The sequence below is a fragment of the Salvelinus sp. IW2-2015 genome, linkage group LG18 (genome assembly GCF_002910315.2).
Source record: "Salvelinus sp. IW2-2015 linkage group LG18, ASM291031v2, whole genome shotgun sequence".
NCBI lineage: Eukaryota > Metazoa > Chordata > Actinopteri > Salmoniformes > Salmonidae > Salvelinus > Salvelinus sp. IW2-2015.
In genome coordinates, this window is record NC_036858.1 from 45035729 (window position 1) to 45051794 (window position 16066).

General features: G+C 41.9%; 1 protein-coding gene across 1 annotated transcript in view; it reads right to left on the reverse strand.

Annotated features, from left to right (window-relative positions):
• Nucleotides 1-1558: 1558 nt before the first annotated feature.
• Nucleotides 1559-16066, reverse strand: part of LOC111977709 (attractin-like protein 1) — a 341451-nt gene continuing 326943 nt past the window's right edge. The window contains 1 exon segment of the mRNA XM_070448549.1: nt 1559-4259. Within this exon segment, the coding sequence (XP_070304650.1) occupies nt 4135-4259 (125 nt within the window). The 3' untranslated portion in view covers nt 1559-4134.

The following is a 16066-nucleotide window of genomic DNA, read 5'->3' on the forward strand; positions in this document are numbered from 1 at the left end:
CCCTTTGCTATCAGACACGTAATTGAGCTCAGTTGCATCCTATTTCCATTGATAATCCTTGAGATGTTTCTACAACTTGATTGGTGTCCACCTGTGGTAAATTCAATTGATTGGACATGATTTGGAAAGGCACACACCTGTCTATATAAGGTCCCACAGTTGACAGTGCATGTCAGAGCAAAAACCAAGCCATGAGGTCCAAGGAATTGTCCCCAGAGCTCCGAGACAGGCTTGTGTCGAGGCACGGATCTGAGGAAGGGTACCAAAACATTTCTGCAGCATTGGAGGTCCCTAAGAGCACAGTGGCCTCCATCATTCTTAAATGGAAGAAGTCTGGAACCACCAATACTCTTCCTAGAGCTGACCGCTCAGCCAAACTAAGCAATCGGGGGAGAAGGGCATTGGTAGGGTGGTGACCAAGAACCTGCTGGAGTTCCTCTGTGGAGATGGGACTCCACCAATCAGGCCTTTATGGTAGAGTGGCCAGACAGAAGCCACTCCTCATTAAAAGGCACATGACAGCACACTTGGAGTTTGCCAAAAGGCACCTAAAGACTCTCAGACCATAAAAAAACAAGAATCTCTGGTCTGATGAAACCAAGATTGAACTCTTTAGCCTGAATGCCAAGCATCACGTCTGGAAGAAACCTGGCACCATCCCTACGGTGAAGCATGGTGGTGGCAGCATCATGCTGGGACGATGTTTTTCAGCGGCAGGGACTGGGAGACTAGTCAGGATCGAGGAAAAGATGAATGGAGAAAAGTACAGAGAGATCCTTAATGAAAACCTGCTCCTGAGCACTCAGGACCTCAGACTGGGGCGAAGGTTCCAACAGGACAACGACCCTAAGCACACAGCCAAGACAACGCAGGAGTGGTTTCGGGACAAGTCTCTGAATGTCCTTGAGTGGCCAAGCCAGAGCTTGGACTTGAACCTGATCGAACATCTCTGAAGAGACCTAAAAGTAGCTGTGCAGCAACACTCCACATTCAAGCTGACAGAGCTTGAGAGGATCTAGAGCTTCAACAAAGTACTGAGTAAAGSGTCTGAATACTTATGTAAATGTCAATATTTCAGGTCTTGTTTTTGTTATTTTTGTTATTAACAAAAAATTCTAAAAACCTGATTTTGCTTTGTCATTATGGAGTAGTGTGTGTAGATTGATGAGAGAAAAAAACGATTKAATCCATTTTAGAATAAACGCTGTAACCTAACAAAATGTGAAAAAAGTAAAGGGGCCTGAATACTTTCCAAAGGCACTGTATGTCGGCTCAATCTTAAATTACCTTTACATTTCTATTGCGCAATATGCAACACTTAAGCTATACAGATTGAATAGAGCCCCTAGTCTTGAAAGTGTAATAAGTCGCATAAGACACATTACATATCAAAATCACCACACATTCTATATCTGAACGATCAAACCAAGACATCCTTTTGGCGGATCTTTCAAGGTGTCCGATGTCAGTATCTTTAAGTACTCTCTGCTTGTAAGTCAATCAAATTGACATCTGGTGCATAAAATCAATAAAGCTTGAGAATTGAGAGGCAAAAAAATACAAAGGAGACATGTTTTAATCACAGTATTAAGAAGCATCAAAATGTTTAATTGTAACTTTACATAATATGCCCATAATGAACAAAATAATGAGGTGAGCTGCTCTTCATTCATACAAATTTCAACAGATCTGTGTAAAATACATTTCATGTAGTTCACCTGACCGGAAAACATCAGATTTATCACATTTCTACATTTCTTATGTACATTTAAGTGTGATAATTTATTAGGGTTTGTTTACAATGATTTACAAGACAAAGCGTGACACAGAACATAGGATGCTTCGGATAAAAGTGTAAACACGACAAACTTCAAAGTCATACAGAGAAAACAAACAGCCCAAATGCCAAAAATATGCATGCATGCTTCCTTCCTCCCTTCCTTGAAGAAATCCCAGGTAGAGAGTAGGAAAGGAAACATATGTAACATTTTGGAACTAAGAATGGTATAGGCTGAATAGAGTTGCAGGATCCAAGCTGAGTTAGTGTGTAACACAAATTAATCGACCTGGATATTGAGGTTAAATTAATCATTTGGTTTTTGTCTTATTAACATACTGTACAAGAAAACAGAGCTAAGTACAATTTGTTAGGAGTTGCCTTTTCTAACTGTATGCCCTTGTCATTCCCTTAGAAACACAATCATACACAATCACAATAAAATATGGCAAAATAAAAAAGGAGTAGCAATTAAAGTATTATTTTATATTCTAAATCTATACTTAAATAAATCAAGGAGTCTTGATATGTATAAAGTATATGTGTTGACAGATACTGAGAAATATGTTGAAACATCTTCACATACAGTCAGGTCCAAMATTATTGGCACCCTTGATAAAGATGAGCAGAAAATACAAATACTGAGCTATATTTTATGCAAAAAAATGTTTTTACTTCTATTATTTTACACTAATACAATTGCTCAGACAAAGAGATTTTGTTTAACAAGTAATATATATATATATATAAAAAATATGAAAAAATAGAGCTGTGGTAGATTTGGCGTTGAAAGAAGGATGCATACGCAGAAAATAACCCCATACCCACTGTAAAATAATGTGGATTTTTGATGTTATGGGGCTATTTTGCTTCCACTGGTCCTCGGGCCCTTGTTAAGTATGGCATAATAAACTTTACCCAGTACCAGGACATTTTAGCCAAAAACCTGGTTGCCTCTGACATGAGGCTGAAACTTGGCTCGAAGTGGGTCTTCCAGCAAGACAATAACCCGAAGTACACATCAAATTCCACAAAGAAATGGTTAATTGACCACAAAATTAACATTTTGCAATGGTCATTTGTCTCAGGAAATCTGTGGTCGAACACCTGTGGTTTGAATTGAAAAGGGCAGCCCATAAGGATCTGGAAAGATTCTGTATGGAGGAATGGTCTAAGATCCCTCCCAATGTGTTCATCTCATATTATCCTTGYAAGGTGAAGTATTGTGTGTTTTCCCGCTGGGACTACCCATATGAAAATGTATGCACACACGACTGTAAGTAACTTTGGCATAMATTATTTTGATTATTATTATAATAGGTATTTAAAGGTATTCAAAACAGGGGTGCCAATAATTTTGACCCTATCTTTTTGAGAATGTTTTTCATTACTTAAACTCTTTCTCTGAGCATTTGTATTAGTATAAAATCATATAATGCTCCTTTTTTTTTTTATATACATACAATATAGCGCAGTATTATGTATTATTGATTTTATACAGTATTYTTTGCTCATCTTTATCAAGGGTGCTAATAATTTTGGACCTGACTGTATATGAAACATGGAGAGGACATGCATTTAAATGCCATTCTAAATGTTATGCCATTGCTCTTTGACAATGAAGTTAAACATAACAAACACAGGCATGTTTCAATACTGATATACCAGTTTTCTTCCTTTTTTCCCGCTGTTCTTTGCATCCGACTTCTTCATTAGGCCATGACATGCTGTACTGCTGGTAGGCTAAGTCCTGGGAGGAATCCTCAGCACAGGATACCTTACCTCAGAGTGAGGCAACCATATAGTCAAGTCACAAGCTATTCTATCTAGACCCATACGCTGCTCTGTTCATTTAGCCTGGATTGAACTTGGGCAGAACATACATTAAAATAAAACATAAAGGAGCTTTTATCTTTGTATCAAAATGAGCACACATCTCACCAGCAAGAGGCCCTTGGCATTGTTCTTTCAGAYTCACGTCACATGACATTCAAACTTCCAGTGGCGACTCTTCCTGAACTCTTAAGGAGATGTGTTCACAGGGAGGAAGTGCAGACTACAAACTTCCTGGCAGAGARCCAATGGGACGTCCAGAACCCTCCAGCTGGGCTGGGCAGAGATCCAACCAGAGAGCAGACAAGTCACTCTGGRAAAAAAAACATTACAGGGCGTGGAGATGAGGCACACTTTGCTTGCTGACACTCAACGTCTCAATAAAGGGATTCTGTTATCACCAGGTTCACTTCAGCACGCCGTGTTGTTGAGAGACTGATAAAAATAGAGCAAGAACTCGTCATAAAACAGAAGCGTTCGCGGTCCTTTCAGGTGCATTCAGGCTCCCCTTTTGGCCAGGCGGTTCAAACACAGGTCCCCTGATGTGTTACTGCGTGCAGTTTGCGGTTCTTCAGGCCATGGTACTTATCTTTGAAGTCTCCAGGTTTCTGCTGCGAGGTGTCAATCAGGGCACTGGCGATGGCAATGCCTACAGGGAGAAACACATGGGGGAGGGAGAAAGGGAAAGGGAGGAGGGAGAGAGACAGAAGAAGGGAGGTGAGCTTCAAAGAAGACACTCAGCAGTGTGGCAAAGTAAAACACAGCAGACAGTAATTAGCTCACTGCCTCCCGCCCACTTAAACCCATTCCCAACTCCCAGAAACGCTTCCCCAACTCTTGCCCAAGCCCTCGCATATCAGAGTTCAGCAGGAGACGAGGGACTACATGTCACTGAAGCATAGCTCTATACCTCTCTAGGCTGCTATGGGCTGTTCTTTTTCTCAAAACAACAATCTGATGGTCTGCTATTTTCTCCACAATGCAAAAAAAAAGTGGAGAACACAATGACACCAGATGCTTACTGTAGTTAATATGGATTTTCAGTATGGGTTCCCTCTGTACAGCGGTAGGCTTGACTAGTATACTCATTAGGACAGGAAGTAAATCTCCTTGTATGCAGCCCAAAAAACTAAAGAGAAAAACAAGGAAAAACTCTACATGTTTAAGCGTTTCACACACCAGTGATTCCTGGGTTTTTGCAGAGGGAAAGCTGATGTGTAATCAAATCAAATTTGTATTTGTCACATGCGCCGAATACAACAGGTGTAGACTTTACAGTGAAATGCTTACTTACAATGATGTGTGTGTGAGTGCGCGCAGTGTGCCTATGCATGTGTGTGGTCAAGCCACAGTGTGCCTTAGGTAGGCATGGCAACAATCGCCTCAGTGCTCTTTCCCGCCGCCACGGACAGGAGGCCAACCCTCAGCACTGATTACAGAACAAGATGTCTGAGTTAGAGAGGTATAGAGAGAGGGACAAAGTGGGAGTGGAGGAGAGAAAAGCGCCTGGGCTGACACTTTTAGTCTACAGCCTGACGTGTCTGGTCAGTGGAGCCAGACTAGATTACCTGTCAGCCCTTTCACTCCAAATCACAACCAGCTCCTTTTCAACACCGTTACCTGACACTTTTTCTATAGCAATCACTACACGTAACACTTCAGCTAATATGTCTGACCTTGACATCCAAAGCCATCACTACTATTGGATAGAAACCACCACATGTAACTCCTGAAAGACAAACTTTCCACACTTGAAAGTAACACTTTTTTTACTCTAAATTAAAGCTTTTCAAAGAAAACTAAAAACATTTCATGAAAAAGTTATCGTTATAGATGCCAATTTGGTGACTCAACCAAAGGTGAAAGCTTACAACAGCGGTTCCCAAACTCGGTCCTGGGTCCCACCCTGGGTGCATGTTTGGGTTTTTGCCATAGCACTACACAGCTGATTCAAATAATCTACTAATCATCAAGGTTTGGCTATTTGAATCAGCTGTGTAGTGATAGGGCTAAAACCAAAACATGCCCCCCTTGGGATCCCCAGGCMGAGTTTGGGAAATGCTGGCTTATAACCAAATAGCTTATTTTTCATGATTGCTAATTAAAGCCAATGCCTTCTGGATAACCAGAGATATGCATCTCAAATCAAATTAATTGGAAAATAATAATAATATAATCAAATCAGGATACAGGTGAGCGGAGGTGAAGGGCGCTCCCTGCTAATGCAACCTACTAAGGGAATTGTTTTGTCAGGTGAGGATGCTGCATCACTAACCCTGATGAACAAAGTGGTTTGGAACAGGAAGGGCCTTTCTAGCACTAGGGACCACAAATACATATCATTTTCAATCAAACAGGAATGGGACATAWTACTATGATACTAAGATCTGACGAGGGTTTCAGTGAAGAGAAATACAGTACAAATGCCAGGTCTTTCTTGAATTTGTTGATTTTTATAAAGGTTAAATAAAACTAAAACTAAATAAGAAGAACAGGCACATTAATCTGATGACAGCTTGTAAATATAATAGAATTAGTGCCATCTGCATGACAATAAAGGAGTAGAGTTACAGTTATCACTTTCTAACACAGATTACAGCTGCTTGACTTTCAAGTTTAGCTTTTAGTATTTCTGCTGACCAGGCAGGATTTCTCCATGAGCTACTGTTGCTTCCCCATTATTCAAATAGCGTCATTAAGAGTGAGAATCCTTGGAAAAACCTTGTCCTAGTTTGATACACTACATGACTAAAAGTATTTGGACATCTGCTTGTCAAACATCTCATTCCAAAATCATGGGCATTCATATGGAGTTGGTCCCACCTTTGCTGCTATAACAGCCTCCACTGTTCTGGGAAGGCTTTCCACTAGATGTTGGAACATTGCTGCAGGGACTTGCTTCCATTCAACCACAAGAGCATTAGTGAGGTCGGGCACTGATGTTGGATGATTAGGCCTTGCTCGCAGTCTGCATTCCAATTCATCCCAAAGGAGTTCAATGGGGTTGAGGTCAGGGCTCTGTGCAGGCCACTGATCTTGGACCTCTATGGACCTCGCTTTGTGCACGGGGGCATTGTCATTCTGAAACAGGGCCTTCCCCAAACTGTTGCCACAAAGTTGGACGCACAGAATCATCTAGAATGTCAATGTATGCTGTAGCGTCAAGATTTCCCTTCACTGGAACTAAGGGGCCTAGCCCGAACTATGAAGAACAGCCCCAGACCATTATCCCTCCTCCACTTAACTTTACAGTTGGCACCATGTATTGGGGCAGGTGGCGTTCTCCTGGCATCTGCCAAACCCAGATTCAGTTATTGTGCTGACATTGCTTCTAGAAGCACTTTGGAACCCGGTAGTGAGTGTTGCAAGCGCTACGCGCTTCAGCACTTGGCGGTCCGGTTCTGTGAGCTTGTGTGGCCTTCCACTTTGCGGCTGGGCTGTTGTTGCTCCTAGACGTTTCCACTTCACAATAACAGCACTTACAGTTGACCGGGGCAGCTCTAGCAGGGCAGACATTTGACAAACTGACTTGTTGGAATCCTATAATGTTGCCATATTGAACGTCACTGAACTCTTCAGTAAGGCCATTCTACTGCCAATGCAAGTCTATGGAGATTGCATGGCTGTGTGCTCGATTTTATACACCTGTCAGAAACGGGTGTGGCTGAAATTGCCCGAATCTACTAATTTGAAGGGGTGTCCACATACTTTCGTATGTAGTATTTTCACCTGACAATGTGGTTGACAATGTTGACCAGATGTGCAAGCCTCATCTCAAAGTCAGTTCCTATTGTAACTGAATTGAATGCATACTCTGTTTCTAAATCTGTTAAATACATACTTATTAACAGTCTTTTAAATCCTCATCACCCAAACTGGCAGGACAGATATTATTTGAGACTAGGAGTGAATGAAAGAGTCACATAAGAGGATCCACTCTGGGTTAATAACCTCTGCTTCCCACTTGGTTCTCATATCACTGTCAACAAGCTCTCCACTCACAACTGCGCAGGGGGAACAGTAGGAGACAAGATGACGTCTCTGATACCCTCAGAATAACTGGACAACACTGTAGTCCAGCCCAGCCTGCACTGTGGGTCAGAGAGAGAAAAAGAGCCCTGAGTCTGGATGTGAATAGACACTATGCCTGGAAACAGAACACCTTACACTAGCATACCCTTACATTCCCAATAATGGCAAAATAAAAGGAAAAGGGATTAAGAAAAAAGATGAAGAAAAAAAGAGCAATCATATCTTTATTTTGTACGCRTTATCTTTCCTCGACACACTCAGCAGTGCATGTTAGTTTAACGAGCTTAGAAAAAGCCAAGGCCACCGGACCACGAGGCTGTGATGGGAAACGGGGCGTCATGGTGGCAGCTCGGCGGAGAGAGAGATAGAGAGATGGTCAGGAGAGCAGAAAAGGAGAGATAACAGGGACCCTGATTGTGTTTTTCCTCCATTTTCCATCGCTTGCTTGGGAAACTTCAAGAGAATTATAAACCAATGCCACATTGAACTGAGACTGGGAGACTTACAGTGCCTAGTGAAAGTTTACACACCCCTTGCATAGTCTTCAAATTCTATTGCCATAAAATTAAATCTAAAAAGGGATTACATTAGGTTTTTTCGACTACAGATCTACACAGAACATTTTTCTAATTAATAAAAAATAAAAATAACAAAAATGTCTAGATTGTGTATGTCTTCACACCCCAGAGTTAATACTTGGTGGAAGCACCTTTGGGAGCCATTACAGCTGTGAATCATTTTGTATAAGATTCTACCAACTTTGCACAACTCTTAAGGCAACATACTGTATATCCATTGTTTTTGTCAAAATTGCTCAAGCTCAGTTAATGTGATTGGGAATCATTTATGGGCAGCAATATTCAACCCGCAAAAAATGTAAGTCAGGACTGAGACTGGACCGCTCAGGAACATTCACAACTCTTGGAAAGCCATTCTGGTGTGTCTTTGTCAGTAACATGTGTGCAATTGTCCCTATGACAAATTAACTACATATATCCCAGGGTAAGATTTACAGAAGACTGTGGGTTTTCTGATCCTGACAAATTCCCCTGTCCCTGCCGATGACAAGCATACCCATAACATGATGCTGCCACCACAATACTTGAAAATACAGAGGGTTTCACTCTGTGTTGTATTGAATTTGACTCAAACTTGCAGTTTTAATTTAGGCAAAAAAAAGTAAATTTCTTTGCTGTGTTGTCTTGCAGTATTACTTAATGGCCTTGTTGCAAAAAGAATGGATGATTTGGAGTGGATTTTTTAACACAGGCTTTCTTTTCACGTTGTCATACAGACCAGTAATGTGGAGTGAAATCAATGTTGGTGACCCTCTGTATTTTCAGGTATTGTCAGGTGGCACCGTCATGTAATGGTAACACACTATCACAGATTATTGTGAAATAGACACATTACTTATTTGAAATTTGTGACAGGCACACAAAAAAGTTAATTTTCTCATGTCCACCACACGATTTTCTTCATAACGCATTGTGTTGAATACACAATGTTCATGTCTACCACACAATTTTCTTCCTAACGCATTTGTGTCAAGTAGAACATTTTCTTCATAAAGAATTAAAATGTGTTGTAGCTCACATTAGCTAGGCTAGGGGTTAAGGTTAGGAATAAGGGTTAAGGTTAGGGTAAGGGTATTTAAATGGTTAAGGTTAGCTAACATGCTAGCTAAGTAGCTAAAAAAGTAGTACGTAGTTGTAAAGTTGCATATTAGTTAAAATGCTAAAGTTGTCCATCATGTGATTCGAACACGCGTTTGGGTTGCTAGACCTCCGCGTTATACGCCCACCCGTCCTCCTCAACCAACCTCCCCAGTATCGTTTCTGTCTTAAGTAACCTACTGCCTTCATCGGTGATTGAAATGCACAGTATATCAAATCATGTACTGGACAAGAATTTTTTTGTTTTTTTGTGTGTGTCACAAATTTTGCATAAGTAATTAGTGCCTATGTCACGATCATTTGTGATAGTAGGTTGGTAATGGGTTGTCACTGGCTGGAACTGGGGAGTTAGTCAGGATTAAAAAGGATGAAAGGAGAAAAGCCCAGGTAAAAAGTTAGAGGAACACCCACCGTCTTCTGAAAAAATACAATGTGTTTTATTATTCAGCAGGACAATTACACAAACTTAAATACCAAAGACACCCCAGAATGGCTTTCCAAGAGGTGGTGTGTTCCTGAATGATCCAGTCGCAGTCATGATCATATATGATTTGATTTGATTTAATGAGCTTAAAGCTGCAATATGTAACTTTTTGGGTGAATTCACATAGAAATATGAGTTATAGATCTGTCATTCTTATTGAAAGCAAGTCTAAGAAGTGGAGTCTATCAATAAATMTGTTCTATGTGCGCTATTTCTTTGCTTCCCATTTTTAAGTTTCATTTTTGCGTCTTTTACTTTCGGTTTTGTACACCAGCTTCAAAGAGCTAACAATACAATATTTTGTGTTATGGAAAATATATTTCACAGGAGTTTAGATGATACAATGATTCTCTAAATTATACTTGCTTCTTTTTCCACATAAACTGAAATTAGGCAAACTATTAGAATTTTTGTAACCAGGAAATGGCAGAGCCATTTCTGCATAGTGCACATTTAAACAATTTTGACAATAACAATGTTGCCCTAAGAGTTGTGCAAGGTTGGTAGAATCTTATACAAAATGAGTCTCAGCTGTAATTGCTGCCAAAGGTGCTTCCAGCGAGTATTAACTCTGGGGTGTGAAGACATATGCAATCAACACATCTTAATTTTTTTTGTTATTCATTTAGAAAATGTTCTATACTTTTTCTTTCACTGAAAATGTGGAGTAGGTTGTGTAGATCTGTAGGTTTGGCAGATTACATTTTAAGGCAGCAAAATGTGAAGACTGTGCAATGGGTGTGTAGACTTTCACTAGCGACTATCTTTACATGCACCATGGCTAAATGCAAGTCGCTGGGCAACGAGGGCACCACCAGAGACTCTTACCTCGGACCGCACTCACTCAACAGATCTCTCCTTCTCTATTTATCTCCCTCTCTCCCTCTCCATATGTCCTTCTCTCTCTCTCTATTACTCTCTCTGTCATGGCAGGTCCACCTCTCCTCCTGAATAGGCAGATTATTGTTGATGAGAATAGGATTGATGTGTTTGTATGGAGACTATGTTTAAACTCCTAAGAACATGCTGGTATCTGGCAGGGAGATGGTTTTCTTCCCTGTCCTGACATAGTTCTCATCCTSTAGGGGAATCCCAACAATGAGGGAGAAGGTAGAGAAGACTGATGATGGAAAGAGGAGCAGGTAAAGAATTAAGACATGTGAAAGATGAGGTAGTAAGACTAGAGTAGGAGGTGGCTGCTATATAGACGTCCATCCATCTGTTTGTCTGTCTGYCTGTCTTTGTCCCTTCAGCAAATAGGAGGATGTCTGTGTCTTTTGGATATTTTATCCAGGTGCCAATCTAGCTCCAGCTGTATAGTAAGTCTGTCTGGGAAGCCTGACTTTTAAAAGTACACACCCTTTCTCAGACATTTTAGAATGTTGAAACCAACTTCCCTACATTCAGGGGAAGTTCCTCACTAAGCAGCTAGTCCCAGTAGGTTGGCAGTAGAGTAAACAGATTAATACAATAGCCCCTCACTCAACTATTGGAMTGAAGGAATACATTAGGCTTGGTTAGATCCACTGCTCCCCTGACTTAGACAGATTTAGTAGTGTGTTTGTGTTGGGAGATGGGCAATGATAGACTCCAGAGTGGAGGGATTTGGTGCTTCTTCTGGTCTCCTCGGCAGAGCACTGTAAAGCCAGTGACACACAGGGGGCTTAGAGAAGTTGACTGCTTCACCAGCTTGTAATCTCTACACACAGACATGCCTGTGGAGAGGAGTGTATGTGTGTGTGTGCGTACATGTGTGCGTTCGGGCATGTTTGTGGGAATGTGTGTGTATGTGCAGGCAGATTGTCTATACCAGACAACAATTAATACAACTTCTACTACTTGTAGAGGATGGAGTTGAAATGTGACATTTCCTCCACGGTGTTATGTATGGATATGGTTGGTATGGAACTCCTCTGAGTAACTTTTCCTATGAAGATGAGCCCTTTATCCACCTGTGCTATCCTGGGAGCCTCAGCTCTGCTGATCTCAGCATTACAGAACAATGTGTTTGAGCTCTGTACCAGACAGGACTGTGCACTGCTCTACCCAGCATACAAACCCCAGGCTCGCAACATCCAGGCACTTTAATCCCAAAATCGGAGAAACCGGCAGCATCCTAAGAGGCGGATTAATATGGCGCCGGTGTCGCGATAACGCAGGATTCTGAGTTTTTCACGCAGAAAAGGAAAGATAAAACCCAGAAAAAATGACTTACTGCGTTTTGTAAACGCAGATTAAAAATTATTCTTATTGTAAATTCTGCTCGGTTCAGTCAGGGTTCGCACCAGATCATGAATGTAAAAGGACTAATTTTGTGCTTCAGTTGCACTTCTCCACTTCTATGAAATATTTTTGCTCTAGTCATTGGATCACCAGACAGCGCTCTGACTGACGTGCAGACTTCTTTTCTCCGTGTACTTTCCTCAGGTGTAGTTTCTTTCCAGCAGCAAGTTAAATTGAAAGATTAACTTCAAGCAAAACATTAGGAAATATAGCTGGCTACATTATTTCTATGATATKCCTTAGAAATATGATGGTCATGCATTGTTTTTGCAAAAATACCTTGCTTTTTCATTGTAAGCTGATTGACATGTGTGGCTGCAGCCAACTGTTGTCATCTGATGAAAATGATTTCCTGATGAATATGTTGCACTAATGTATTTTGTGTGAAGAAAAACTATAGTTGCATGCCCCTTATCACTCTATTGAAGCAAAAAAAACACWGACTTTCAATATAAAACCCAGGTGAAATGTTTTAAAACCGATTTTTTGATGGTCTTCGTTTTGTAAAGGCAGATTTCTGAAAGCTAATGCTAACCCTGCTATAGAGTTGAACCACCACAAATGTAGTGAGGAGGGAGGCTGTCACTTTCCTTCAAATATTTGAATTCAGGTTCTCAAATCAAAGTTGATCAAATCAAAATCAAAGTTTATTGGTCGCGTATACAGTTTAGCAGACGTTATAGCGGGTGCAGTGAAATGCTAATAAAATGGTCACACCACACCGACACCGCTGTGAAGGCGCAACAGCGCCTCTACATCCTCAGGCGGCTGAAGAAATTTGGCATGGCCCCAAAGACCCTCACAAACTTCTATAGATGCACAATTGAGAGCATTCTGTCGGGCTGCATCACCGCCAGGTACGGCAGCTGCACCGCCCTCAGCCGAATGAGCGATCAGCTCAACGCATCACCGGGGGCACGCTGCCTGCGCTCCAGGACACTTACAGCACTCAGTGTCAAAGGAAGGCCAAGACGATCAGCAATGACCTCAGCCACCTGAGTCATGGTCGGTTCACTCTGCTACCATCTAGCAGAAAGACACAGTACAGGTGCAAATCAAATCAAAGTTTATTGGTCGGGTACACAAACATTATTGCAGGTGCAGTGAAATGCTAGCTCTAACAGTGCAGTAATAATAACTAGCAATACAAAACAACACACACATCCTCCAAGAACTAAAAATAAAGAAATGGAGAAATATCAGCATGAGAAATGTCCGAATCTGTAATATAAAAATATACAGTGCATTCGGAAAGTATTCAGACCCCTTGATTCTTTCCACATTACAGTTTTTTCCCCCTCATCAATCTACACAAAATACCCCATAACGACAAAGCAAAAACAGGTTTTTAGAAATGTTTGCTAATTTATTAATACAAAACTGAAATATCACATTTCCTTAAGTATTCAGACCCTTTACTCAGTACTTTGTGGAAGCACCTTTGGCAGCAACTACAGCCTTGAGTCTTTTTGGGTATGATGCTTCAAGCTTGGCACACCTGTATTTAGGGAGTTTCTCCCATTCTTCTCTGTAGATCCTCTCAAGCTCTGTCAGGTTGGATGGGGAGCATCGCTGCACAGCTATTTTCAGGTCTCTCCAGAGATGTTTGATCGGGTTCAAGTCCAGGCTCTGGCTGGGCCACTGAAGGACATTCAGAGACTTGTCCCGAAGCCACTCCTGCATTCTCTTGGCTATGTGCTTAGGGTCGTTGTCCTGTTGGAAGGTGAAACTTCGCCCCAGTCTGAGGTCCTGAGCTCTGTACTTTGTTCCATTCACCTTTTCCTCGATCCTGACTAGTCTCCCAGTCCCTGCCGCTGAAAACCATCCCCACAGCATGAGGCTGCCACCACCATGCTTCACAGTAGGGATGGTATTGGCTAGGTGATGAGCGGTGCCAGGTTTCCTCCAGATGTGATGCTTGGCATTCAGGCCAAAGAGTTCATTCTTGGTTTCATCATACCAGAGAATCTGGTTTCTCATGGTCTGAGAGTCCTTTAGGTGCCTTTTGGCAAACCTCAAGTAAACTCCATGTGCCTTTTACTGAGGAGCAGACCATAAAGGCCTGATTGGTTGAGTGCTGCAGAGATGGTTGTTCTTCTGGAAGGTTCTCCCATCTCCACAGAGAAACTCTGGGGCTCTGTAAGAGTGACCATCGGGCTCTTGGTCACCTCCCTGACCAAGGCCCTTCTCCCCCGATTGCTCAGTTTGGCCGGGCAGCCAGCTCTAGGAAGAGTCTTGGTGGTTCCAAACGTCTTCCATTTAAGAATGATGGAGGCCACTGTGTACTTGGGGACCTTCAATGCTACAGAAATTGTTGGTACCCTTACCCAGATCTTTGCCTTGACACAATCCTGTCTCGGAGCAGTACGTACAATTCCTTCAACCTTCTGGCTTGGATTTTACTCTGACATACACTGTCAACTGTGGGACCTTATATAGACAGGTGTGTGCCTTTCCAAATCATGTCCATGCAATTGATTTTACCACAGGTGGACTCCAAACAAGTTGTAGAAACATCTCAAGGATGATCAATGGAAACATGAATCACCTGAGCTCAATGTCGAGTTTCATTGCAGAGGGTCTAACTACATATGTAAATAAGTTATTATTATAATTTTTTAACATTTGCAAAAATTTCTAAAATCTGTTTTGCTTTGTTATTATGGGGTATTGTGTGTAGATTAATGAGGGGGGGACATTATTTCATCAATTTTAGAATAAGGCAAAATGTGGAAAAAGTCAAGGGGTCTGAATACTTTCCGAATGCACTGTATTTAATGATTTGTATAGACAGTATATGAATATAAATACTGATGAGCCATGACTAGAATACAGTATATACATAGAAAGTGAGTAAAACAGTATGCAAACATTATTAAAGTGACTAGTGTTCAATGACCCTATGTACATATGGCAAAGCAGTTTCTAAGGTGCAGGGTAGAGTACCGGTTGGTAGCCGGGCTAGTAACAGTGACTAATGTTCAGGGCAGGTACTGGGTCAGGCTAGTGGTGACTGTTTAACAGTCTGATGGCTTTGAGATAGAAGCTGTTTATCAGTCTCTCGGTCCCAGGTTTGATGCACCCGTACTGTCTCCCACTTCTAGATGCTAGCTGGGTGAACAGGCTGTGGCTCGAGCGGCTCAGGTCCTTGATCATCTTCTTGGCCTTCCTCTGACACCGGGTGCTGTAGATGTCCTAGAGGGCAGGCAGTGTGCCCCCGATGAAGCATTGGAATGACCGCACAACCCTCTGGAGAGCCCTGCGGTTGCAGACAGTGCATTGCCGTACCAGGCGGCGATACAGCCTGACAGGGTTCTCTCAATGGTGCATTTGTAGAAGTTTGTGAGGGTGTTAGGTGCCAAGCTGAAATTCTTTAGCCTCCTGAGGTTGAAGAGGCGCTGTTGCACTTTCTTCACTACACTGTCTGTGTGAAGGGACCATTTGTGACCCGTTTCAAGAAACTAGGTGTATGTCGCACGTCACTACTTCACAGGAGAGGCATTTGATTATTATTTTTTTTTTTAATCAAAATATGTTTTTGGGCAGAAATGCCTTCTGGAACATGTGAACTTTCATGTGCCTCAATAACATAATTGTATGCCATCTGTAAATATGAATAAAATGGTTAAATATTGAGACTAGTTGGTTTAGCCATGGCAAATATAGGAACCTTCCGGCTAGCCATGATTGGCTAGGATAATGGATGGGTTGAACATGAGTTTGGATTGGTCTGCCATGTAGCATGCTTCTGTCTATAACATGAGCTGCTAAGTACGTGTGGATAAGCCTGTCTAGCAAGTGACAGGTTGGGCAGGCAGGGGTCAATAATCAAGAGTGGTGGGGCAAAGGTACAGGACGACAGGCAGGAACAGGGTCAGGTAGAGGTCGGTAATCCAGAGTAGGGGCAAAGGTACAGGACGGCAGGCAGGCGGGCTCAAAGTTGGGACAGGCAAGGGTCAAAACCAGGAGGGCGAGAAAAAT